Here is a 27,978-nt window from a genome sequence, read left to right as displayed (position 1 = left end):
ACACTAATCTATCTGAGAGTGTAAAAGTGAAATATAAATATTTGGGAAATATAAAACCGTAAATAATACAATAAAGTGCATTGAAGATTTCGCGATTTAATAAAACTCATTTCTATATTTATATAAAACAGACATTTTTATATCAATTTTCGTGCACTAGTGCGGACTTTAATGTGCACTAGTGCGCACTTAATGCGTTTAATTTACTATAATATATTTATTTAATTAATCAATATATTACCGATCGTAAAACTCCTTACAAATTTTGTCGCGCACTTCCTCCGACATTCTCTGACAGATCTGCATGCAAACTTGAGATTGATATTTTAAACCGACTAAATAATCCTGCATCACATCAATTAAGATCATATCAACAATTTCACTCTTGAAAGGCTTGCAAGCCTCCAAACGATAAGTATTTTGATACCTCGGAATCTGAAAGATAATTTCCATATATTTTTATTTAAAATATCACATACATTATATATCCAGACAGCATAAAATACTAAAAGATAACGAAAAGAGGTCTTTTTTAAGTTGTCTTTCCGACAAAATGAAAAAAATATCTAAAAAATGGCGGAAAGACAACTTAAAAAAGACCTCTTTTCGTCATCTTTCTATAGTTGTCATTTTCGCAAAGCAAAAAATTGACGAAAAGATATTTTTTCGAATTGCCAAAAAGACAACATGAAAACGATATCTTTCCGTTATACTTTTTATCACTCATTTGTGAGTAGTATGCTGGATTGCTATCAGACGGATGTGGTGGAATTCAGTTTCTCGCGTTTGAAAATCATACAAGCCTATCATGGAACAAAATCGGAATGAATTTCGACATGTTTCATGATAAGTACTCTGGCTAGAATAAAAGGTGCACATTATGAGAAATTTTATTCGTGTTCTAATAAACACAACTAATAAATTATTTTTTGTAATTGAGTCCCCAAAAGGGATTATGGATGAAAGATAATGGTTCTGGCACATAGAACACTGGCAAACATTGCAAGACCCAAAAATGGGATATATATATTGTCAGTCATGCAATTTCATGTCAGTTTGTGTAAAAATTAATTTAGGAATTCAATATTATTAAATTATTATATGTGCCAAAATATAAAAATTAAAAGCTGTCTTAAAGACGACCAAAAGATATTCTTTAATTATTATATGGCTAAAGCTATAAGACGACTAGCAATGCATTTGTCGTCTTTTAGTCATCTTTTTGTCGACTATATTCTTTCACTAAAAGATTTTTATAACAATTTAGTCATCTTTTAGACGACTTTGTGCTCATAATCTATTCCATAAATTTAATAAAGTTCATGATCATTTTAAGTGCACTACAAGTATATTGCCTATTATCATTACAATACATACCAATACAATCTTTTATTTATTTTTGTTATAACTTTCGAAAGTTATACATTTTTATAAACAACTGCGCAAAATTTTCTTTTATCTTGCCAAATGTTAGGTAATTTTTATGTAAAATACCTTAAAGCGGCTCTTGCGAAAGTATGAGCTTGACTTTGGTATTCCAGTAAGGGATAAACTACTAATATAGGTTTTGGATCGAACAGCTTTACGGAGAATAGGCCATAATTTCGACATGGATCGTTGCGCTGATAATTAATAATATATTCAGTATGTCCAATTATTATTATCATTATTCGCATCAAATTAATTATTATAATTATTATTATTAATACATATTTTAACTTTGAGACTTTATTTCAATCTTTTAAGTCATTATTAATTAAAACTTACTTGTGCTCATGCTTATTGAAGAAATTCTACTTAAAAATGTAAAATAATTAATAAAATCATTTATATTGTATATCAAATAACAATTAAATTAACTTCCAAAAATTTCATTTATAGTTCTTAATTTTAACTTCCTTGAAATTGCCGCATTTATACATTTTTATCGTCGCTCTATCTGTCAACTTTGTTAGCTAAAGGTTTGTTCGCATCGCACGGAACCAACATGTCCAACACGCTCTAATACGTTCGCCGGAACCAATATGGCGATTAAATATTCGCGTCACGTTAGAGCATACTCCATGGGTCAATTAAGAGTATCAATCTTGAAACTTTTTTCCTAGGGTAAAAAGTGAAAAGTGAAAAACTTCTCCTTTGACTTCAATGGTCAAAATTTTCACTTTTCATTTTCCATCCTAGGGATAAAGTTTCATGATTGATACCCTGAGTACGCTGAGTACTTGCCTCGCCTCGAAAGATGGTACGGTTAAAGCATGTTACGCACACATGTGTAATGTTAAAAAGGTACTATATTCAAAAAAGTATGTCAGATTTATTTATTTTGTATAAAAACGCATTTAATCACTCAGATCATACAAACCATCAACTCAGATCGTTTGCATGAAACAGTTTGCAGAAAGAGACCCGATTTATGGCAAGACCAGTCGTAGGTTTTTCACCACGACAATGTACTCGCTCACACCTCCATCATTGTCAAGCAATTTTTAGCCAAAACATCCACCACAATACTAGAACACACTCCCCCTCTCCCTCCCTACTCATTGGATTTAGCCCCATGTGATTTTTTTTATTTCCAAAAATTAAAAAAAAATTGAAAAGGCACCATTTGCAGTGACCTCTGAAAGTCATGAAAGAGTCAGAGGCGCTGTCAGGAGTAACAGAGAAGCAATTTCGCGAGTGCTTCGAAGGCTGATAAAAGCGAATGGAGAAGTACATTACAGCTCAGGGGGAGTTCTTTGAAGAGTGTAATGTGTAATATTATTTTTTTAATAAAATGATTTTTACAGCATTTGTTCGCGAACTTTATTGCCATACTATGTATTCGTTAATTGTGTCCATATAATTTTTAACACGAAGTTGAACTGAATTGATGATCTCATAATTAGTTCATCTTCTTCGAAAAAACTGCTGCTTTCGTTCAAAATTTATTGACAATTTAGTGCGTTTATCCATAGCGTCTTTTTACACTATTGTCAGTCTACTGTAATGCCGTTTCGAAATACGACATTACAATATTGCTGGCCGTGCCACAATAATTTTGGAATGGCTGCGGCAGTGCACTATTGTGATATCATGATGGTTGCATTATCAGTGAAAAGGGAATACACCCCAAAGTGCAATGGCTTTTCTAGTTTGGTTGCGTTAATATGGCGGAACTGCACTATGCATAATTCTCACAATGTTTTGCAATTAATGTTATGTACTGCACATTTTGCGAATAGCTCGCTTACTCGCTCGCTTGGAAATTTGGAAAGTTAATTTTTGGTCAAGAGTATCATCAGAGAGTATTATCGAAACTCGTATTTATTTCCGCGCCTCTATACCTGTGCATAAACTTTTCTGCACTAACATTTCAACAACAAATAACCCTATATTAGACTAAAAAATATAAAAATTAAGCATTTGTACAGTATTTCTTTTGGTTCATGAATAATTTAATTTAATTTAATTTAGTTTATTGCAAAGCTATATGAAAAAGACTACATGTTAACAGAATAGACATAAAATACGATACAATAGACTATAGTTAACATAAACAAATACAATAGACAATTGAAGCTTGCAAATGGTTAGCAAAATTGCTGTTAGCAAAGCCTACTGCAACAAAATCAGAATAAGACATAAGAAGTAAACTAATGTCTGAAATCATACACACACACATACATCTATACACATACACTCACTTACATACATACACACGCAAACACATTAATTATATCAGTCTCGTTTAAATATGTGAGTGACGCAATGAAACGCGAGGCAGCGGAATGAAAGGAGGACAGAGAGGGAAAGGTTTTTATTGAATCAGGAAGGGAATTATATAAAATGTTTGACAGAGGTGTAGAAGAAAGCACAGAGCTTAGTGGACTGATATATGGGAAAGGATAAGAAATTTTGATAAATTGTGGTGACAAGAGGATTAAAAGAGGAATGATGCTTAAAGTTCAACTGAAGGAGACGTCGTATATAAAGGAATATTGGAGCGAAGGAAGGAAAATACAAGATAGCATAGATGGAGAATAAAACGTTGCCAAATTTTTAGCCAGCCAGATCTCTGGTAATACGGAGGTACATATTTACGAATACAGGAGAAGCGGAGACAAGAATTTTGGATGCGCTTTATACGATTTAGCAGATGTTGGTTAAGAGCAGGAATACAGACGACATCAGCGTAATCAAATAGAGAAATAACAAGTAATTGAGAGGTGAGGAGTTTTTGAGAGCAGGAAAGGATGGCGAAAGGAAAGGCGAAAGGGATAAAGAAGACATAAACGAATATAAACAGTCCGACACTTGACGGCCACGTGTGACTCGAATGATCATGAAGAGTTAACATAGACACCAAAAATCTTAATAGAGGAGGAGCGAGGAATTGAAATAGAATTAAGAGAAATGTCAAAGGACTGAATACGGGATAACAATGTTGAGGAACCGACAATTACCAAGGATGATTTAGAAAGATTTAGATGCAGGGCATTATTAGTGGATCATTCGGCGATAGATTTTAAGTTTATTCAAAGCAGAACAGGACGCTAAAACATAAAATGAGTGAAAGAATTTGAGAAGCGCATACATCATCTACATACATGAAGAGCTCGGAGAACAGAGAAATATTAGACAAATCAGAGACAAAAATATTAAAAAGTAAAGGTCCTAGAATGGAACCCTAGCGAACACCAGAGAGAATGGCACGAGTAGATGAAAAAAGAGGAAAAGGATTATATACGAGGACTTGCTGCGTGCAGTTTGTAAGGAATAAGCAGATTAGCGAGAGAGAATGGGAAAGACCGCATAACTTCAGTTTATCTAAAAATAGATCATGATTGACGATATCGAAAGCCTTTGTGAAGTCCAGCGCAATAATGGAAGTAAGGCGACAATTATCGAAATTACGAAGCACAACGTCAGAAATGTGAAGCAATTCCGTCGTCGTGCTGTGAGATCGACGAAAATCAGACTGACAGGAGGGAAGGATATTAGAATTGGAGACAAAAACATTAAGCTGTGAGAAGCAGATATACTTAAGTAGCTTTGAGAGGAAAGGGGGGAGTGAGATAGAGCAAAAAGATGAAGGAGAAGAGAGGTTATTAGGAATGGGAAGAACAATTGAGTGTTTCCAGGAGGAGGGAAAGGTACTGTGAGAGAGGGAGAAATTTAACATATAGAGAAGGGTATCAAGACATTGAGGAAGGCATAGTAGGGGTATGCGATCGGAGAAATCAAGAGACCCAGTGGAAGTCAGGCGAATGCGCCTGAATATGCTTAAAAATATTGTAAAGATCACTGAGAATGATTAGAGCAAAATTGAAGGTCGAGGAAACGTGAGGAGAGAAGGAAAGAGGGTGAAAGAGTTAGAGGAATAAGACGAAGAAAGTAGAGCATCAAGAAAATGATTATTCAGGAGGGAAGAGTTTTTGAGGTGTAAAGGTATAGAAGCAGACGAGGATTATGCCCCGCCAAGGGTACGGAGATTTTTCCAGAATTGGAGCGAGGAATCAGTTTTAAGGAAGGTAGAGAGGAAGGACTTTTTCTCACGACGAACAGTATTCAGTAACTCAATGAGCCGTCGGACTGCATCATTCAGTCACGGCGCGGACGAGAAACACGCCTACAAGTAATCGGGGCAAGTCGGTCAAAAATTGCAGTAAGAGAAGCCGTAAAGTAAGAGACCATCTCATCAACGACGCCGCATATAAAGGAGACCAGTCCATCAGCCCCAGCTCATACTCAATATCTTCAGGCTGATTGCATGAATGTTACGCGAGACAGACACACGACCAGGGCGATGTGATCGCGGAATAGCCAGCGTCGCATGGATAATAAGATGGTCACTCACACTGATCGCATCGCTAACTCCGCACTCAACCACATTAATGCTCGACGAGACAAAAATAAGATCCAAGGTGGTTGGAATTACATGTTAAGCGAGTTGGAGCATCAATTAATTGCCTAAGAGAAAACAGCGACGTTATATCAACAGTTATAATTAATTTGACCAAGTATGTCGACATTAAAATCGCCCAGGCACACGATCGCTTCTGTTATACATGCCACACAGGACAGCCATGACTCTATAAAATGTAAGTCAGAAAGTGATGCACTCAGAGAGTGGTATACGCAGATAACCATTACCCGTCGACCACGAGCAAGTTGGAGAGACACAGCAACAATGTCAGTAAGAGTACTCACCGGCGGGACGCCCAATCCGATCGGAGAGAAATGGAGAGACTCATCGATATATAGCGCGATACCGCCCGCGGCGACTTGTGGATCTGTCCGAGCGAACGAGCACGTAGTCATCTATGTCAACGGATCTAGAGTCAATCGAATTCCGCAACCAAGTCCCGACGGCAGAATATCCAAACGGTGAAAGGCGATAATGTCTCTGACTAACGCAACATGCGGAACAAGCGACCTAACGTTGATATGCGCAACACGCAGTCTGCCATTGCGAAAGACACCTGATTCCAACTCCGAAAATTGAGATGGATCTGCAAGAAGTCACGCATCGGCTACCTCTAGCGGACGCAAGCGGCGAAGACAAGAGAGCGAGATGAGAGGGACAGGACGAGGATGAAAAGAACTTGAGGACGCAGTAGCCCACTTTCAAATAGAGATCCTACCAGTCAGCCAGGAGCCGCAGACATCGGATGCATTCAGTCTACTCCTCCAACGAGCCCTGGCGATTAACTCACTACCCCTCGCTATTGTTATAAATTTGACAATAAGTGGAGACGAGAACGAATTCCTGCCAGGAATCCTGAAGGCCCGCGCAATCTCCGACGAAGACATCGAGACATCAAGGGAGGATGAAACTTTAGTTATAGTCTCAGTGCAGTTCTCTGAAGGGACCTTTGGTAGACCGAATACGATGAGCTCATGGTCCCTCTGCTCACTGATTATGCGCTCAAAACTAGCAGTCATTCGGTAAGGCATGAGAACCATCAGCAGAAGACGCAGGGTCAGCACGCACCTCCACCTCTAGCTTGGCAAGACACTCCTCAAGGATGACCTGCCTAGTATCCATAGCAGCCAGATCGGCGGATAGGCCATCCATCATCGCCACCAGTCAACTCGTCGCACCCTCAGCATCCCCGAGACACTTTAGCACTCCATCAAACTTCATCATCCTAGCGTTGAACGTCTCCAGAATAGGCTCGAAACGATCTAGAAGAGTCCTGACTCAATACGAGCAATTCTGTGTTCCAAAAAAGAGATGAATTTAGTTAGATTAGACAAGGAGGACTTAACTACGGAAAGAGCCAATGAGACATCAGAAGGCATCCGGAAAGACACCGCACTTCGTCATTTTCGTCAGGCCGAGGTGAGAGAAAAGGCGATGAGACGCAACCATCCAACGAGGCACCACCCCAAGCAGAGGTAACGATGCTCACTCACACAGCCTCAATAACAAGATCGCAATCATCGGAGAGGCGCAAATCATTGTCAGCATCACAGAAAGCGCAAGGGCGCTTACGCGAAATAAAGCGTTTACATTTGGCACACGTTGACTTACTCATGCTAAAATACACGAAATTAGGCACAGTACAAGAGAAGTGTTTACGCGTAGGATCGCACAATAAGGCACGCAGTAATATAACAAAATAATTATAATATAACTGTGCCTGTCCTTTAACAAAGGCAGAGACGAATAAACAATAACGATAACGAATATAACGGCTAGATTTAAACATAAATATTAAGACTTTTAAACATAAAATTATGATGTGATTTAAAAAATTATTACGCAATGATAAAATATTACAAAAATGTAAAAAAAAACGCAGTACAAACGAATTAATAAGGAATACGCAGAAAGATCGCGTCACTCACAGAAATACATTCTGCTCGCCGACCAGCATTCGCAAAAACGTTAAAAGTAAAAAATTAAAAAATTAGAAGATAAAAAACTAAGGTGTTGCAATAAGCACCAATGACTACAAAATAAGCACAATAATGATATAAAATAGGCAGCACTTCTCATAAGAGAGAACGCTCTGCGTTGAACAAGGAAAGCGAAATCAGAGCAGAGTGGCGAGCAGAGATGTTGACAGTACGAAAGTGTCACACGAGACCCTAATAAATAAATTATTTACAATTAAAAAGTTGGTTTACATATTTAACCGCTTTATTTTCCGAATAAAGTATGTTTATACAAATACATAAGTTTAAAAATGACCGCGTTTTACATAAAAATGGAGGCAAGTTTGCGGTACTTCATAATTCTAATGACTTTATTAGATGTAGACTTGCTATGCAATAACTAGACTTTTCAGCTTTTAGATATAATAAGGATTTTATTCAAAGATTTTCAACAAAATGTATGCGAATTACAGACAAGAATATAGTTTTAAGAATCCTTATAATATCATCATGTTCTTACCGCTTAAATTGTTACAGAAAAAAATAAACAGTTTTACTTCGAAAGTCAATTTTATTGAAAATTATTTAAATTTTTTGTTACTATGATCACTTTTTACGTTCCGATTTTTTTATGGCTTCATTCCCCATGAAACGATTTTTTCGTAAAATGGATTGTTATTCTAACCTCAAACCGCCTTTTAATTTAAAAGATTCTTTTATTATCTTCTGTTATAATAAAAAATACACCAAAATTTTATTTTCAGATTCTTCCATTATATAGTAATTATCTTTTTTCATAAAATATTTAAAATAAATTTTCTGATTTTTCGAAAATATTGGTATTCCATGGGCAACCCAGCACAACAAAAAAATAATATAAAATACTTTTTCTTTATACAAGTGACGCAAAAGTTACAGCAGGTGGCATAATATGCATACCTCCATCTACAGATAATGTCACTCCTGTTATGAAACTAGCATCGTCACTGGCTAAAAATGCAATGGTTTTTACGATTTCTAAAACATCGCCGTTTCTTCCTAAAACATGCCATTCTTTCGACTGCTCGAAAAAATTTTTAATCTGTTCTTGGCTTCCATATTTCCGAAAGAGATGTGTTATTACAGCGCCAGGATTTATGGAATTCACACGCACCTATCGTATTTAAAAAAAATAACTTATGACGTGCAAAATAATATTTATAATGCTATTGTTGAAAAACGAAAATAGCCATTATCCTTACCTGTCGTGATCCCAATTCTAAAGCAATGCAACGCGTAAAGTGATCCAAAGTCGCCTTACTCATGGAATATAGCAGATTATTCTTGAATGGTCGTAATCCAGTTATGCTCGAAACATTTATAATATTGCCTTTCGTTTTGATTAAATGTGGCACTGCCAACGCAGTCAATTGGAATGTTGACCGAATGTTTACGTTGAAAATGCTGAATATATTTATAACAAAAACACGTCTTTGTTATATCAGTATGTTTTTAAAATAAAACATAATTCATCAATATCCATGTTTATACATATTATCAACTTATCATTACATACTTGTCATACTGTTCCAAGCTTGCAGTCTCTATACTACCTAATTCAAAAATTGCAGCGTTATTAATTAAAACATCTAATTTCCCATAATGCTTGATTGTCAAGTCGATAATATTTTTCACATCGTTCTCATTAGCTAGATCTGCCATTATGATAAACGGCTTGGATTGTCCACATTGTTCAGCTACTTTTTCTAAATTGTGCTTATTACGCCCTGTTATCGACAGTAATGCACCAAGCTGAGCCAGATAAATAGCTATTTCAGCTCCAATTCCTGAACTGGCCCCTGTTATCAGGACAACTTTTTTCAAGAAAGACATCTAAAATAAATAACGTTTTTTGCACTGAGTACATCCAATAGCACAACCAATCACATTAAATTACTATATACCCAATAATATAAAATTTATTATATTACGATGTTATTTATACAACGATATTCAATAATGTAACACATTTTCAAATATGTTGAATACATTATTTTAAACATACTTTGACATTGATTTGGAGATTTCTATAATATTGATATATTACCATAAAATAACATTATAAATAATATTGCAGCGAAATATTTAATGTTTATTAAAGTAATGTCTTACAGACGTTGCAATTTAATATTCGAAAATATTAATTTAACATTTTTTTTTCAATATCATATAAACTTCCAAAAATATTAGGTTTCTAAATTAATTTTCGCAAAATGTACGATCTTTTCAAAGTTTATTTCATTTGCTTTTATCGCAGAACTAGGGCTTTTATCTTGAAATCCTTTGGTCATCTTCTAAAAATCATTTCACTAAACACAGATGAAGAATCTTATAACATATTGCGCCTTTTATTCAATTCTATATCATTATTAAACATGAGAAAATTACTCCGTCACGTTCTCCTACAAACGATATCGTGTACTGTTCCTGGGTAAGCAACTTTAATATTAATATTGTTTTATATATCTATTGTATAAATTATACATGGTGATCGTGAGAAATAAGAAAATACAGATACTTTGGCAACGCACATGGTGATCGTGAGAAATAAGAAAATACAGATACTTTGGCAACGCACAGAGTCAATTTCAAGAAAACGTTATTTTCTATGCTCTTTCTAAAAAGGAAAATTTATTTAATATTTATGGATATTAAAGATGTTTCAGCTATGCAATATTAGCTAAATTGACTAAATATGCTTTTAGGTTACACCTCATCGATTTCAATATCCTTTAGATATGTTGTAGGAAAAGTACCTTCCCCTACAGCACGAAATATTGCAGCAATATTTCAATTATAATATTTTATTGGAAATATTGCAACAATATTGCAAAATATTGTAATTTTTATATTTTGTAGAAAATATTTTAATATATTATTATAAAAATAAAATTCACTAAATAAGTACTCGTCACTATAAGAATACGCTTTTCGTAAGAAGAAAACGTCTAGGGGTTCTAAGAAATACGCAAATCTAGTTAGCGAGTCTCCTTAATCTTTTTTGAGGCTTGTTCGGATTTCCATCTAGGCGTTTTCCGGGTATCATATTCTTGCTTCGATAAATAAGAATGGAATAGTACCTGGGTGGCATTCCGGATGGGAATCGGAACATAGTCTTGGATGTGTTTTCTAAATCCTCGAATATTTTTTTATCATAACTTTATCGTATTTATTTTAGAGTATGATACTAAACAATAATATATTAGTAATTAATAGAACTAGAGTAATTATTGCATAATGTTATAGTAATATTTTATTTTTGCAGATATAGAAATATTACTATAATATTGCAGCAATGTTTTATAAAATATTACAATCTTTCAAAATAATATTGTTGCAATATTTCGTGCTGTAGGGGCTAAGTGACAACCCCTACAAGAATTAAGTGGGGAGCGACATTGGTTTAGAAGATATAATAAATTAAAGTTTTATACTAAAGTGACGTATTTCATAATAAAATCGACGTGTAAGATAACTTTAAGAGTTCTTTAAAAAACATCTTCAAAATATTTCACAAAGAACACTGAAAGATATCTTAAAATTGTCTTACATTGATTTTATCTGTTTATTCGGCAATATTTAGAAATTAATATCTCATAAATATAGTAAGAAAGCTTTTCAGTCGCGATTCAGGATCTTAATGTTAATATATCACATTAATAATTCAATATGATTTATGTATTACAATATATATATTTCGACCCATTTTAGGGTTCTTCTCAATATTATAGACTTGAAAAAATGTGTTGCGTTTTTCATGATACATTTGGACAGTACGGTAAAACTGAGATACATCATTAAATTGCCTGATTTAATGATGTAGTTGATTGTGTTGACAGTACGCATGACGGAAGTCTTCTGAATTATTCAATTAATATCTCGTTAATTATTGCGAAAATCGCAAAATGGTACAGAACTTTTTGACTCAGTTTTTTATTAGGAATAGCATTGTATGATTAGTTATTTCAGATATTGTAGCTAATAGTATTATATTTGCAAACATCGATTTAATTATATAACAATAACAAATTGTTTAACAAATGTATAAATTATACTTACTGTAGTACAATGATATTGAACAATTCACAAAATTTATAATTTCGAGCAGAAAAAAAGATGCGATATTGCGTTTGTAATAGATCCGTAAATCAGTGGTAAGCGGACACGCCATATGATAAATGCATGACTTAAATTGGCACTTTACATACTTATAAGATCTGTCCCACTTCTTTATTTAAAAACAGTAAAACGCATTTTAGTCATGATTAAATATTATAATAAATGATAAAACGTTTCCTATTAAGATATATTTTAAATTGTATGTCCCTCTATTATTTATGCGCATAATTAATGATTATAGGCCAAACAGAATAAAACGTCATGTTAACGTCAAGCAGTTTCCGATAAAAAATTTTTTATATAGGAATATACATATATGAATATATATATGTATAAATATGTATATAATATGTATATGTATATACAGAGTGTCTTACAATTTGTGACCGAAATTTTAATAACATGTTCCTGACTTAAAGATAAAACATTAATTTTAATACCAAAATATCGAGGCTATAATAGTTTTTAAATTAATTGCGGTTAAAGTTAACTACCCAAAACAACACGAGTGATTGTTTGTCGGCTTAAAGTCGATTTTTTTTCAGCCGATATATAGTTAACTGTTAAAAGTTGACTGTTCCCAGTTGACATAGAGTAAGTTCTAAGACTTAGAATGTTGACTGTTAGTTGACTTTTTTTGAGACATTCGTCAAATATTAGTCGATTATCAGTCGACATTCAACTTATAATCGACTTCGTGTTGTTTGGATAATCACAAAGCTGACATTTCGCATGCTCAGGAATGATACATCATAGGAGGATGTTCGTACGCCTATGTTTACCCCATGCGAGATTGAAGTAGTAACTTATACAATAATGTTGAAATACTTCACTAATCATGTTTAAACATAGAAAATAATTACATATGCAACGTACATAACATAAAGATATTACGGAATATTAAAAATAATAAATATGCATAACGAATTATTTTAAATATGTATAACGAATTAATTTAAAAACTATTATAGCCTTACATTTTGATGGTAGGATTTTTGTCTTATTTTTAAGTCAGGAATACGTTATTAAAATTTCGGTTATGAATTGTGAGACATCATGTACATGTAAAATTATGTTACGATATAAATATAATATATACTTATAAAATATGTCCATATATATGTTTCTTTTTTTTGTAAAATTATTTAATATAAGCAAAATAATATTGTAATAATAATGAAATGACATAAAAATAATTAAAAATATAATTTTAACATTGTTTCCTTTATAAGAAGTTAAATTTGAAAAAATGAGAAAAAAATTACCCTTAATTATTTCAGAATATTAATTATTTGAGATATTATTAATTAAAATTAATCGGATCATCGTTAAAAAGTATGTTGTTTGCGAATCTATTTTATATGCCAACTCAAAATTAAGCGAGGAGCATGAACTCTTGGATAAAACACGCATAAAAAACCAATCAAAGTCCTTCGTTTATTTTCTTTTATCAACTATATGTACATTGTTATATATGTATATTATATATGTATATTAAATTAATATATATGTATATTATTAAAGTAAAAAATAATCTTCTTCTTGGACAAGCCGATAAAGCAAATGAAAACTACGGTGTCAGCTGATCTCTTACGGAACATAGCTACGAGGGTGGTCCCAGAAGTACCCGATCTAACAAAGAAAACACAAAAAATTTGGGAAAAAATATCTTTATTTCTCAACATAGTCTCCTTTTAGCTCAATACACTTTTCCCAGCGATGTTCAATAGCTTCGATGGCTGTTTATAGTAAGAATCGTTGAACTCCTCAAAATAGCCATTAACCGCAGACTCCACCTCTTCATTGTTGGTAAATCTTCTACCACCGAGCCATTTTTTCAAGTTTGGAAAGAGAAAATAATCCGAGGGGGCTAAATCTGGCGAATAGGATGCGTGGGGAATATTCAAACTTTAACTCAACATCCTCTCGACGCTGCTTTTGTTCGATTGTGAGCAAGCGCAACACCCACCTTGCGCACAGCTTTCTCATCTCCAAATTTTCAGCCAATATGCGATGTACAGCACTTTTTGAAATGTTTACCATGTCTGCTAACTCGCGCACTTTCAATCGACGGTCACCCAATACCATTTTGTGGATTTTCTTCACCATTTCTGGAATGGCCACCTCACTTGGTCGACCATTGCGATGTTCGTCTTCGCAACTCGTACGGTCTCGTTTAAACTCTGCCACCCAATATTTTACTATTGTAAACGAAGGAGCAGACTCCTCCAGAGTAGAATCCAGCTCAGCTTTGATATTGGTTGGGCTAAGACCTTTCAAATGAAAGTATTGTATCACATAACGATGACCAATTTTTTCCATCTTTGCAAATTCACCGAGATCGTCCACTATTGATGGCTGCCAAACGAATACTGAACAACGTAGCGTCTTCAAACTTTATAGTTAAGCTTTAGAAACTAATGTTTCCTTTGTAACTAATAAGAATATTTTTGACATAGCTATCGGAACATAATCCCCGTAAAAACATTTTGTTTGCAATTAATCTTCGCCAGGAAGGAAGATTAACCGGGTATGATGACCGAAGTATTCTCAACCTGTATCCTCAAAATTGTCGAATAAATGGATAAAATCGATATAAAGTTGTTTTATGAATTAATTTTATATATTATCAATTGCTTATTGAGTAACAAAAAAAAATTGTGAAAATTGCAAAATGGTAAAGAACTTTTCGATTCAGTTTAGTTCGCTCTACCAGTCTACAAACGGTACGTCAAAAAGTCGGAATAGCCTGTATATTCACTAGCTTCCTTAATGCAAACATGTAATCGCACTAGCAGTAAGTGCATGCATAAATCTGGTTATATTAGAGAGATTGACTAAATTTTGACATGCGAGAAACAATATCATCTAGTAGCAAACTCGAATAAACTTTTCCATTAAAAGCGGATAATTTCCGGCAAAACATACCGACTTTGTTCTACGGATGGAAAGTTATATTTGTTAAAAAAGGGAAATTGAGGTTTTTCGATAAACTAAAGCTTTTTTTAAAATCGGGTAATTCTTATGTGTTGTGTGTGGCATTATATGTCATATTTGTCCGAAAAAGTCGGAAAGATTTTTAATGGGAAAAGGAAATCGAGATATTTCGAACAAGTGCGCGTTTCTGTAAATATCGGATAAATTTTAACAATAAGACACCGAATATGTTAGAAAAAATTGAAAAAGTCGCATTTGTTAAAAAAGCTAGAGAGTACTCGAGATTTTTCGAGCAAATCCATTTTTCCATTAAAATCGGATAAATTCATGCCTAATGTACCGAATTTTTCTGAAAAACGTGGATAGACTTTTTGCAGGAAAAATATCTATCAAATTGGGTAATTTTTATAAATTCTTATAAATATATTGGTTGGTCAGAAAGTTTGTGCCGTTTTTTTTAGCTCAAAATTATACATACAATATATTTGTTGTTATTATTATACCATTTAATAGAGCAAAGTTTTAGCTTTAAAAATTGATTTTTAAATTGAGGTACGATGATTTTTAACGAAGTTATGAGCAATCAAAGTCAAAATGTTTCTTTTATTTAATTCATTGATTTTTTGATAACTCTGTAACAAAAAATATTAGGAATATATTTTTAAAAAACGATTTTGTAGCGAAAATTTTAAGCTTTTTCTTGGATGCCGAAAATTTTCGCAAATTTTTTTGGGCAAATGATAAATCCAAAGTTAGAAGAAAATTTTCTATCTTTTTCAGCTCGTAGTTTTCTGTATGTAAAAATGATCAAACACATAGAAACTCAAAAAAAACATAGTAACCTTTTGAAAGTAGAGCTTCAAAATTGTTTTTTTTAAATTAAATTTTGTTTATTTTTGAAATTGAAGATATTGTAAATACAATTTTGTGCTAAAAAAAAACGGCACGAACTTTCTGAACAATCTAATATTTGAAAAAAATTTGATAAAAAATCCGAATTTGTTTGATTTCGGGAAAATTCCAAGAAAATTCTAAAAAAAGTTTTCGCCAGGATCTTAATGTCTTTTTCTACTTCTAAGAACTAGCTCTTTTTGTAAGAATCCAAGGAGGATAAAAAATTCAAAATAATGTTAATTTATCGTCACATCGATCGATTATTGACCAAATTTATGTTATTTTTTGTCAATATGACATTATTTTAACTTTCTTGTTCTCCTTAGGAATTAACTTTTTCTAAGAATTATAAAAAGATAAAAAGTCTAAGAAAGTTAGTCAAGATTAAAGTTAATCTATATTGGTAGAAATAGATATTAAAGTTAATCTTAAATCTTATACATACGTACATATATATATTGATAGAAATGAACAATAGAGAAAAATAATTTTAATAAAGATGCTGCCAATATTCAGGAAATTGCAATTTTATTGCATTGTACGTCCAAGTACAATCAATAAATTTCGACTTCAACCGCTTCTAGCCTCTGGCTTTGGTCATTTACATGCTATACATGCATTCCACGCTCGCTAGACGCTCCTGTTACCGACAAACTGTTAGTTTATATAATATTTTTCTTACTGAATTTGTAAAGAAAACTGTTGGCTTATTTTTTTATAAAATTTGCCAACTTTTTATAAATTGTACATATATAACAGGGAAGTTAATTAAAAGTCTGCTTATTCTTACTATTCCTCCATGCCACATTTATGTATAAAAGTTCTTACGTAAGTAATAACTTATATAGGGTGTCCCGTAATTATTGACACAACGCTTATGAGTTGATAGAATGGACTAAACTAAATCGAAAAGTCCTTTATCATTGTACAATTTTTGCAATAATAACGATCGGTGCAGGTAGATACGAGCTCATTCGGCAATCTTTAAAAATTAATATCTCACTAACTATTGCGAAAATTGCAAAATGATACAGGATTTTTCGTTGTCTTAATCCACTTTTGGCTGCCCACAAGCGTTGTGTCATTAATTATGGGATACTGTATAAAATTATTCTATAGTTCCTCATATTAAAGTTTAAAGAATTAAAATTTCAAAAACAAGAGTGACAGAACGAACAATCGATGTTATGTCAATATAAAAAATGTAACGTTCTAAATTTTTTATTATAAATATAATAATCAATTAAATCACAATTGATCGGAAATGGAATCAATTTAAACAATAATATTAATATAATTGAATAAAATACATAAAATTATAATTAAAATTAATCGAAGGAAGATATTGATGGAATAAAGATCATATAAAGGAACTGATATTGTGCTCGTAAAAAAATATAATTTGCGTAATCGGACATAAAGGATGCAACACATCATGTGCCTTTGATATAGCATGAGCATAAGGAAAATTGGATTATCAACTTTACAGTTTATTCTTGGACGGTATCTGTTCTTTTTTGTACAATATATTAACAATTGTTATTTTATCAACTTGATAAAAGAATACACAAAATATTCATATATCGTGATAATATTAGGACATTCTGGAGTCCTGCCCAGGTCAAAGTCGATTGCAACAAAAAATATATATATATTTATTTATTTATATACTCTTTTATGTATAATAATCTGTACGGAGGATAGGTCAGTACTAATAATTTTCTTCCTTTAGTTCTTATGAAACGTGTACGTACGTGTTTGCATTGATCTCTCATCCTCTTTATCGAGGTATAAAATTACAATCCTTGTATTATATATAGATTGATTAACTTGCGAGAGCATTCCGTCTTTGGAATTTGTATGTGTTTAAATTATCTAATATTTACAGAATTATTAAAAAAGGATACCTTATTTTGAATAATATAATATTACAAGATGAAAAAATCTAAAAATTTAACGAATTTATTTTCTTCACAAGACTTGGAAATTGCATTGTTGAACGAATTATTACAATACAAGGATGTTATACTGCAATTATAGTTTGCGCGGAAGAAGAATTACGCCTACTGACTCTGCAAAAAATGTGTGCATTAAAAGGAATTAACTGACGTTCGGTTTACATTAATCATCTGATTAAGAGTTGAATGTCATATAATTATTATTAGCAATCCCACTAAGCAAGAAACATTTCAGAAATGTTTTGAAACGTTGCTGCAAGATTTCGGAATGTTTTGGAATGATTCTTGTGGCTGAAATATTTTGGAATGTTTCTTGTTGGCTGGGATTAGCTTAAATATCTTTCAATTCGTTTTTAACAAGATCAGTAATTATTTAATTATTTCATTTATAATCAAAAATTAGAAAAATATTTAATATTGTAAACTGCAGATAGGATAGGGTAGGGTTTTTCGTCCACAGGATTATTCCTATTAGATAGTATAATATGTTAAAATAGCGCATATTTAACATTTGAAAGTTATATGTTTTTAAGAAACAGTAGTATTTGAATCGGTTTGAGTAATGTAAACATGCGTCACAGCAAAGGAAAATTTTTTGCTACTATGATTGAAGTTTTTGTGATAATTAAAGGTATAAAATATATTGTCATTTTCATGGTCATTTAAAAAAAAACATTTATATCATTTAAGTTATAATTTTTTATATATGAGTAAATTATTTTCTTATACTACTCATTTCTTTGAAGATTCTCCTTAATGAACGGAACAACTTCACTGATTTCGATACACATAAATTTTGCATTAGTTTAGACGTTTGTTTTTCTCTGTTATATGTTATTTATATTTACAAGAAGTTATATTATGTTGAACAATAAATTATAGTTACGTTTGAAATGTAATTCGGCATATGAGACACTTTTTTTGAAAATCTTCGAATTACTTTAAAATTGAAATTGACGAAACAATCCCGCCCTATCCTATAATAAAATATATGTATAGAGATCATTTTAATTTCGATTGTTTTTTTTTCCATTATTATTAAAGAGAGTAAATTACTACGAAACGCAAAACAATCTAACTGTTAACGAATAGTAGAAAAAAATAAGACAGAGAAAGCTAAAAAAAATACACAAAATTATTGAAATAGTTTACTCTGATTTTGAAGCTTAAGAAATTATCTTATAAAATGAATTGCCGTCGATTTCTTTTAATTCAACAATCTTTTGCATGAAGATACGACTTCATATAATCTAGTAAAATGTACAATGATGTTGGCTGGGCGAATATTTCAAAAGTATAATGTTCGCCGCGCAAAAGAAGTTTCTTTCTGTCGTAAAATCGATGTGCTCTGTAATAACATTCACAAAAATAACATTAATAACGCTCATACATGAAACATCTGTCTCCTCGAGCCTGCACGCCTTTATTCACCGTAACAAGGAAAAGACCATTTTCTCAACATAAAAAAACTAATAACGCCACGCCTTATAAAAATACTTCGCACAAGAATACAGCTTTTTGAACGGACGTACGTGCATCATTAACGCTCAACTACTGTAGTTTAATTAGAAGGATCATTTTCAACTCCGGGAATATTATCCATTGAGAACTTTCATTAATCATTGGCTGTTATAGAGATATTATTGGACCTCCCCCCCCTCTCTCTCTCTCTCTCTCTCTCTCTCTCTCTCTCTCTCTCTCTCATTGCTTTATTTTATAATACATAAAGGAAAAAACATAACGGGAATTGAATTAAAAAATAAATATCAAGATACTGGTCAATATCTTTGAGCTTTGTATCTCTATCTTCTCCAAATCAAATTTGATCCTGCTATATTATAGTTGAGAATAAATTTCACGCGTACGCTAAGTGCTCAAAGTGTACATTAAAAATAATTAAACGAGACATGCTTAAGTTACTAATGATCGAAATTTTATGTTTTATTTAGTCTCCAAATGTTTTGTTGAATTTTTTAATAAAATAATATATATTTCTTTTATAGTATATAATTTTATCTTATTATAATACAAATTGTAAAGATTGTAAAATATTTAAAAAACAGAGATATGGCAAGTGTTTAAAAGGATTATTTATGGATTGAGTGACCAATTCGAGCACTACGCGCACATGCACGCATACACACACATATACATACACATCCTAGCTATTGGAAGTGTCCCGCCGTTATCGTTACACTTCAAATAGCAACCTTGAGAAAAAATGGGATGTGTTGCATCTTTTATGGTACATGTAACATGAACATTATACTTTGTTGGCAATTATATTTACAAGACTTAAAAATCACACACCTAGTAAAAAATGACACGATTGTGCCTATTGCAATTCGTTTTCGTTCTATTCTCCCTTGTGAAATCGATAACATCGATTTATCTTGCGACCGTTGTCATCTGGCGGCCATACTATACTCATCGAAATTTCAAGATCCTAAAGCCAGTTCACAATTCCTGGCTGGAAGGATCTAGAGATTTATTATGAGAATCTGTGATCAAAGATTCTCATAAGTCTGAGAAGGCAAAAAAATAAAAACCTAAACGTGTCGAAGTTCTTAGATGCAAGAATATGCAAAGTTGACTTATTACTACTAAAAATATTCTTTTGTCAAAAATATTTAGGGGCGACATCCAAAATTTTCTTCCATTCAATATTATAAAGAGAGAAAAAGAATATAAAAATATAAAGATTTCCAAATCTAAAGATCTAATTAAAAAATTTATCTGGAGAATTTACCGTTGAGGCATTGTTTTATAAACTCATTTATCCAAAAAAGACTCTTTTATTCTCTATAACATTTTATAATCCTGATATATTCTCCTTTTCAGAAATTCAAAGATCTCATATCCGCGGATATCACTGGATAAGATAAAACCTTGATTTAATCGCCACATATGCTAAAAACATCTCGGTGAATAGCTTAATAAATAACGTACACGAGCAATTGCGTAGTGATCCGCACTGTGTTTACGTAAAACTGGTAAATTAATTTATGTTTGTGTCCTTTCATATATTCTTTGCAGACTCGTGAAACATCTCCACCCTGCATTTCAAGTTCGAGGCACAACAGATCTGAAGGAATTCCTAGATAGAAATTATAATCCTAGCACTCGGACTTGTCCTCTTCGACCAGTTGTTGAGTATCCTTCCCCGAATCGATGGGCGTCGGATCTAATTCTCTTCTCTTTAAATGCAGCTGCGGGGGCTCTTTGTGCTGTATACTGGAAGGCTTCATTTCCGCCGGTACTTCAAACAAACTACCGGTGCCAGTGCCATTCGTGGCACCGCTCTCCATATTCACCGCATCGTACATTGGGTTACTGAAGTCTCGGTTTTTATTAGTAACGTCGTTCAAATTGTACTCCACATCAAGAGGTTCCTTTAAACATGACATATGATGATAAGTAGGACAGGCATAGACACAGTAATAGAAAAACTTACATATATAATTTATTACACTTGTACATGATTTATTTAATTATAAGATGATTTGTTAAAATCGACGTGAGTGAAGAACTTACCATTCTTTCATGAGCTTCTGCACCAAATTCTACATTACTACCTTGGCGGAAGGAAACACTCTGAGCTCCTGTAAGACTACCAAGACCACCAGGTTTGCCACTATAAACAGTAATTAAGTTCAGTAAAGGAATTTTTACTTTGTAGAATTGTAAAATTTTGTAATTATCTTGCTTACAATGGTCGCTTCTTGAGAACCATGAAGATCGCGGCAGCAGCAAACAACACTAGCAGGCATATGACTATAGGAATAACTATAGCAGCGGTAGATCCGCCTGCTCGAGCGGCGATTGCCGCCATTTCACAGAATTCGCCATGAAATTCTTCGCGACAGTTACACGCTAGCTTATCATCCAGTTCTTGACACCGTCCGCCATTTTGACAGCGACATATCCTGGGCGCCGGCAGAGGCCTCTCATTTGTGGCGTCGCAATGCCTCTCGTTATCATTGCCCCTCATCAAAAGTCGAAAAGCACCAACGTTGTCTGAACAGAGACAACGGTGGCCACCAGGAATTGTTACACACAGATGAGTGCACTGATCGTTATGACATGGATCTCTCAAACTGGTGTTGTATCTTTGCTGATGATAGACTCTGACGCCTCCAGGTCTAGGGAGATTCTTGACGATGATGTGCGGAACTCCTCTGCCAAATTTATCCTGTCGGATAAGTTCACCTGTTTGCTTAGTGGTCCAATAAAGGTTGTTTTCGAAAACATCTAGCGCTATTGGATTCTTGAGTAATCTGCCTTTTAAAACGATTCTTCTATTGGTACCAGCCAAACTGATCGCTTCGATGGTGTCTAACTTGCTATCGGACCAATAAAGTGTGTGCTCCATGGCATAGTCGATGGTGAGCGATGAAGGACTCGCAATCCGTTCTGTCACAAGTGATTTGCGTCTAGCTCCGTCCATCCAGGCTATCTCAATCTTTGGTTGATTACCCGAATCGGCCCACACAACTTCTCCTCGCTCGGGATCTACGACCACTGCTGTTGGTTGTTCGAGATTCGTTGTAATTAAGCTACGTCGGTATCTGCCATCTGATTTAGCTACCATAATTTGACCACGAGGAGTAGTCCCTGATTGATCGATTTCGCTCCAGTACAAATTACCGGAGATCCAATCCACTGCTAAACTTGTTGGTCTGGAGTCAGCTATAAAAATTAATATTATTAGTGAAATATACTGCGTGAAGATTATTTTATAAATAGATAAAAAATATTTATGTGATTGTAAGAAACGTTTAAAGACTATTCCACATTAATTCAAGAATTTAGAGATTTAAAATTTCAATAACTTAAAACTTAGAGGAAAGCCACCTATTATGAGACAGGCGCCTAATATGAGATAGCAGCGTTTCTGCTAAACTAATAAATGCTATCTAGTTCTACCATGAATTTATTGCTCTTGGATTGAAAACTATTTAGTAGACAATTCATTATTAGATCATGCCTGTAATCATTGTAAAACAAGATTTTAGAATTTGGATGTCTTCAAGTTTCATTGAGATGAGCTTTTAAATCTTGTTTATTATTTAATAAATAAATATTTGGCAATAAATTCTTTATGTAGTGATAGAGTAAAGTCGTACTAATAGAAAAATACGGAATATGTTGAATTGTTTAATTATAGAAGTTAGATTTGATGATCGTAAAATCATAAGACGTGGAAATCGTAATATGAGATACCCAGGCTATTTCTAATATGAAATAACCCGTGCTCCTATGTTATAGTGAAAATCATTGCTAAAATATAAATGTTATTGCATAATAATAAAAAAGACAGCCGCAATGAACATCGAGTGTCTATTTCTGCGATGATTCCAACTACCTGAAGACGAGTTTTGGATACAATCTATTACATGCTCACTTTTCGTGCACGCTGGCTATGTCTGTTTGTATTTTAGAAACATTAAATAAAGTTTTTTAATTGCAATACTGATATATTTTGCGTTTTATAATCGATTTCTCGGGGCATCTCATATTAAGAGCACAATTTTTTAACTTTGCAATTTATTCACTTTTTACACTTTTTTAATTTTCGAAAAAATAGAATTTGAATTAAATTTTATAAACGTTATCTTAAAGCTTATTAAATTTCCTTCAAAATAACCTATTATTTTTTTTAAATTCTGCCTATAGACTTCTAGCATTTATCCAATATGAACTCAGTATCTCATAATAGCGGCTTTTCCTCTAATATCGACAGTGTTGATAAAATCTAAATCTCGGATAAAAATTAAAGGATTAAAGTTATTAAAAAATTAAGAACATTTTTTCAATAAAAAATATAATTAATAAATTTTAGAATTAAATAATATGTACTCTTCATATTAAGGTCCTGCGCGTGTCCAATCTTCGCTTCGCCTTTTTTGGCGTTTACCATGTAGGATCGTTTAATAGTATTGTCATACGAATCAATCCAGAAAACATATTCTGTCCTGGGATCAAAATCAATGGTCTGTACTCTCTTCTCGTTGTCTACTACGTCCATCTCTTCCCTAGTGCGTAGATCGTACGCTCGGAGTTCGGGCCCGTTGGCAAACAGTACGACAGCATTATCATCTTCAGCGCGACACACACCACTGTGTCTGTCCGACAATTGGAAACCGTGCCGGCAAGAGCAGGTATATGTGCCATTCAAGTTTGTGCAGATGTGAGAACATTGATGGTTACCGGTTTGGCACTCGTCGACATCCACACAGTGCTTCCGACTATCCTGCGAAGTTATGTAACCGGGATAACAGGCGCAGATATAGCCGCCGTCACTGAGATTGTGACATACATGTGCGCAACCGCCGCGATCATTGTCCGAACAGTGATGACTGTGATCTAAAAACACAATATAGATATCTGATGATTTCTGATTATAGAACGAGTGGAGCGAAGAAGATGAGAACAGGATTGGGATGTAATTTTTTCTTTTTTTCGACAATAATATTACTTTTCTCTATATGTAACGATAAGATATAAAGTATATAACGATATAAAGTACTAATTGGTAAACCGGGAAAAGACCATTGGGTAGACCAAGACGTAGATGGGAAGATAATATTAGAATGGACCTTAACGAAATGGGGTACAAGGGTCACAAATGGAGGGATCTGGCTCAGGGACGGGAACAGTGGCGGGATTTGGTATTTGCGGCAATGAGCTTTCGAGTTCCTAACGCCTAATAATAATAATAATAATAATAGTAACGATAAGATCGTTACATTTTTATAATAATGATAACGAATTCAGCCGTTACTTTTATCGTTACAATGATCTCTTATTATTAGTTTATAACTATTCAATAGATCATATTATTTTTAATTAACTAGAAAAATTTTATAATAGAAATTTAAATATGAAAAAATATTTTATATTTCATTTCTTAGACTGTATTCCAATAGTTACTGTTACTATATCAATAATAAAAATTTGTAGTATGTAACGTGAATTATAAATTTTTTATTTTAGTGAATATTGGAATACTCTTAACGACGTTAATGATTTAAAAAATATTTAATAAAAATTTTTAATAAAATCTGCATTTGAAAAAAAAATACAAATTACAATCTAATTTCCTAAAAATAAATATATTTTGAAAAATAATAATATTAATATAAAGAATCGAAGATTTGTTAAATATAAGTTTAATATAAAGAAAACATTTTTATATATTGTAGAAATTGCTTAGAATTTTAAGTTTTAATATTGATTTTACAATTAATATTGATTACTAACTATTGTAATTTTTAAATCCAACATCTTCCTTTAACATTATAAAAAAGTAACTAATCCTTACTTTCTATTGTAAATAACAGTAACGCGTTGCTTTTTGAAATTAGTAACGCGATAACGAGTTACATTTTACAAAAAGTAACAGTAACGATTATGCGTTATTTTTATGAAATAACATTCCCAACCCTGGATAAGAATAAAACTTACGACATCCCAACTCATCCGATAGATCCCCGCAATCGTCTGCGAGATCACAGAGTTTCAGATGATCGATACATTTCTTGTTCGCGCAGGTATATTCCGTGATCGGATCACAAGGACGAGTTTGTTTCACACACATCGTCATGTTGTTCTCGTCAGAACCGTCACCGCAGTTGTCAATCCCGTCGCACAGCTGATATCTGGCGATACACTTATGGTTGGCACATTGGAACCGTCTGTGTGTATCACACTGGAAGTTTGCTAAAGACACAACAATATTATGTTACTCTCATTGTAAAACAATCAAGCAATATCACCCAAAAACATTCTCATAATATCTCTGGTGAAAAATTTGCTCAGAATTTTTTGTATAATTTTTTCAGAATTTTTCATAATTTCTGTATAATTTTATAACTTTCTTACATTTTTATACGAATTGGAACACTTCAGAAATATTCTGCATTTTTTCTCAGATTTTTTCATATATGTTAATGAAATATCCTAGATTTCTAAGATTTTTTTGTTCTAAGTATAATTTCTGATGCAATGTAATTATAAAATCTAAAAAAGTTAAAAATATTTTTTATGGGATGAGAAATTTCAGAATATTTCAGAATTCACATGTATGAAAAATTCTAAGAAAAAATGTGGACTTTCCAAATATCTCTGAGTATTTCTGAAAAATGTTCTAATTCCTATAAAAGTTATGAAAAAAATTTTCACCAAAGATCACATGATATTTTTGAGAATTTATCATATTCGACTGAAATTTATAAAGATTTATGAAAAAATATTTTAAATTTTTACAATTTTCATAAGTTTTCTTCAAAAGAAATTATAGAATGAGAAATCTTAGAATATTTCAGAATTTATATAGGTAGGCATAAAAGATTCTAGAATAGGATAATCAGACGTCACGTTTTTAACTAAATTGTCCCGTTTTTTTGAATTAATATGTAAACAAAATGTCTAGAAAAATACGATGTTTGAATTTCGCGTCTTCTGTCTCTGATTGATTGTGTTTTGGACTATTGGTTTGGACTGTTTAGAGAGTCGAGAAAGATCTAGAAATCTATTGCAACCGTCGTGCTCTTATCACGATATTTAGCACGTATTATTGATTATAACATTACTTAAATATATATTTTTTACTATTTGTTTACTTGTCTAATATATAGTTTATTATAATAATAATTTATATCAATATAATTTATTATATCGCAATAAATGAAACTATTTGCTATATCGCTATAGGAAATTCCCTTATAAAATCGTTTCTCTTCTTGACTCTCATATCAAAAATCAATTAATCAATAAGCATTTTTACAATTTTCACTTCACTCGCATTTCGTTTTTTCATTTCGAAAATCTGATCACCTTATTCTAGAAAAGATGTGCACTTTCACAATATTTCTGAAAAGGATTCCAATTTATTTCAAAAAGAAAAATTTTTTAAAGATTAAAAAAATATATAAAAATTTTGAAAAATTATAAAATTTATATAAAAGTTCTGAAAAAGTTGTACGGAAAATATTGTCACTAGGGTGCGATAATAAACTCACCACACATGGTAGCATTTTCATCGGAATTGTCACCACAGTCGTCGGTGCCATCGCAGATGTCATTCAACGAGACGCAAAGATTGTTGTTACATTGGAATCGCGATTGCGGACAGTATCTTCCTCCGGGATATCTCGGTGTACAGTTGATCTCATCACTCATATCGCGACAGTCTCGCGCACCGTCACAACGAAGATATGACGCGATGCAATGACCACTGGCGCATCGGAAATTATCATGCTGCGCAAATTTATATAGAAAATTTTTATCTTAATAACCTCTGATATACAAAATGTATAAACGCATAACACATAAAGCATAAGAAAATCAGAGTTCTTTATTTCATTGAAAGGAAGGAAATAAAGGCCTTTGATTGGTTCAATTTCTTATGCATTATGTGTTATGCAAGAGTCTGTGCTCTCCGCTTAATCCTGGCAAAAATAAAAATCAGAGCGAAGCTTTTAAAGGGCGAAAATTGGAATGAAAACGTTCTATTGTTCTAATTTTTATTTCATTAAAAATTTCATTTACGCTCTTACTCTCCTCTTACATTACAAAAAAAATTTCTCTTACTCTCCTCTTACATTCAACTTACGCTCGGATTTTTATTTTTGCCAAGGAATTAATTAAATTTTTTCAATATTTCAAAAATTTTATTCACATATTACTTTTAATATATTATAATTTAATTTGATAAAAGATATACAATGAGTGCAAAAAGTATTCGTACAGCGAAAATATTTTTTTTAAAAAACTTTATTTTTAAAAAGTAAATATTTTCCAGCGAGAAATGAGTCATCAAATTGATGTTGAATCAATATTGATACGATGATTTTAACCAATTTGACGTCGATTTGACATTTAATTGATGATCATTTCTTTTTTAATTAACAATTTATATATAAAGAATAAAATAGACTGTATGTTTCTTAAAATTATATATACCAAAAAGATGTGTATTAATTATAGAAAATATAGCATCCGAAAAGTAAACAAAAATTAAAAATTGTATTGTTTGGATGTTCAAAAAATATTCGAACAATCGAGAAATTTAGTTTATAAAAAATCAAGAATATATGCGAAACTCGTTTGTTAATATAAGAACATAATGTATTCATTGTATAAAATTGCTAATTAATGTTTA

General features: G+C 32.5%; 3 protein-coding genes across 3 annotated transcripts in view; all 3 read right to left on the bottom strand.

Moving 5' to 3' along the window:
* Positions 1-1,848, bottom strand: part of LOC108755943 (tctex1 domain-containing protein 1-like) — a 9,761-nt gene extending 7,913 nt beyond the window's left edge. The window contains exons 1-3 of the mRNA XM_018499404.1: positions 1,768-1,848; positions 1,495-1,622; positions 242-435 (exon numbers count right to left, since the gene is read on the bottom strand). Of these exons, the coding sequence (XP_018354906.1) occupies positions 242-435; positions 1,495-1,622; positions 1,768-1,777 (332 nt within the window). The 5' untranslated portion in view covers positions 1,778-1,848. The remainder of the gene's footprint in view (positions 1-241; positions 436-1,494; positions 1,623-1,767) is intronic.
* A 6,791-nt stretch (positions 1,849-8,639) lies between these two features.
* On the bottom strand, positions 8,640-12,125 carry LOC108755960 (3-oxoacyl-[acyl-carrier-protein] reductase FabG-like). The gene is made up of 4 exons (XM_018499456.1): positions 11,965-12,125; positions 9,422-9,738; positions 9,108-9,309; positions 8,640-9,019 (listed from the first exon to the last, which is right to left on the bottom strand). Exons 2-4 carry the CDS (start codon positions 9,736-9,738, stop codon positions 8,759-8,761), a joined length of 780 nt encoding a protein of 259 aa, XP_018354958.1. The 5' UTR covers positions 11,965-12,125; the 3' UTR covers positions 8,640-8,758.
* Positions 12,126-19,836: 7,711 nt separating this feature from the next.
* LOC108756265 (low-density lipoprotein receptor-related protein 2) overlaps positions 19,837-27,978 on the bottom strand; it is a 77,094-nt gene continuing 68,952 nt past the window's right edge. Inside the window, exons 24-29 of the mRNA XM_018499928.1 lie at positions 26,837-27,074; positions 25,281-25,535; positions 23,673-24,179; positions 21,524-22,502; positions 21,348-21,447; positions 19,837-21,205 (exon numbers count right to left, since the gene is read on the bottom strand). Coding sequence (XP_018355430.1) covers positions 20,930-21,205; positions 21,348-21,447; positions 21,524-22,502; positions 23,673-24,179; positions 25,281-25,535; positions 26,837-27,074 — 2,355 coding nt within the window. The 3' untranslated portion in view covers positions 19,837-20,929. The remainder of the gene's footprint in view (positions 21,206-21,347; positions 21,448-21,523; positions 22,503-23,672; positions 24,180-25,280; positions 25,536-26,836; positions 27,075-27,978) is intronic.

The sequence above is a fragment of the Trachymyrmex septentrionalis genome, unplaced genomic scaffold (genome assembly GCF_001594115.1).
Source record: "Trachymyrmex septentrionalis isolate Tsep2-gDNA-1 unplaced genomic scaffold, Tsep1.0 scaffold126, whole genome shotgun sequence".
In the NCBI taxonomy this organism is placed as follows: domain Eukaryota; kingdom Metazoa; phylum Arthropoda; class Insecta; order Hymenoptera; family Formicidae; genus Trachymyrmex; species Trachymyrmex septentrionalis.
This window is presented reverse-complemented; position numbering and strand designations above follow the sequence as displayed.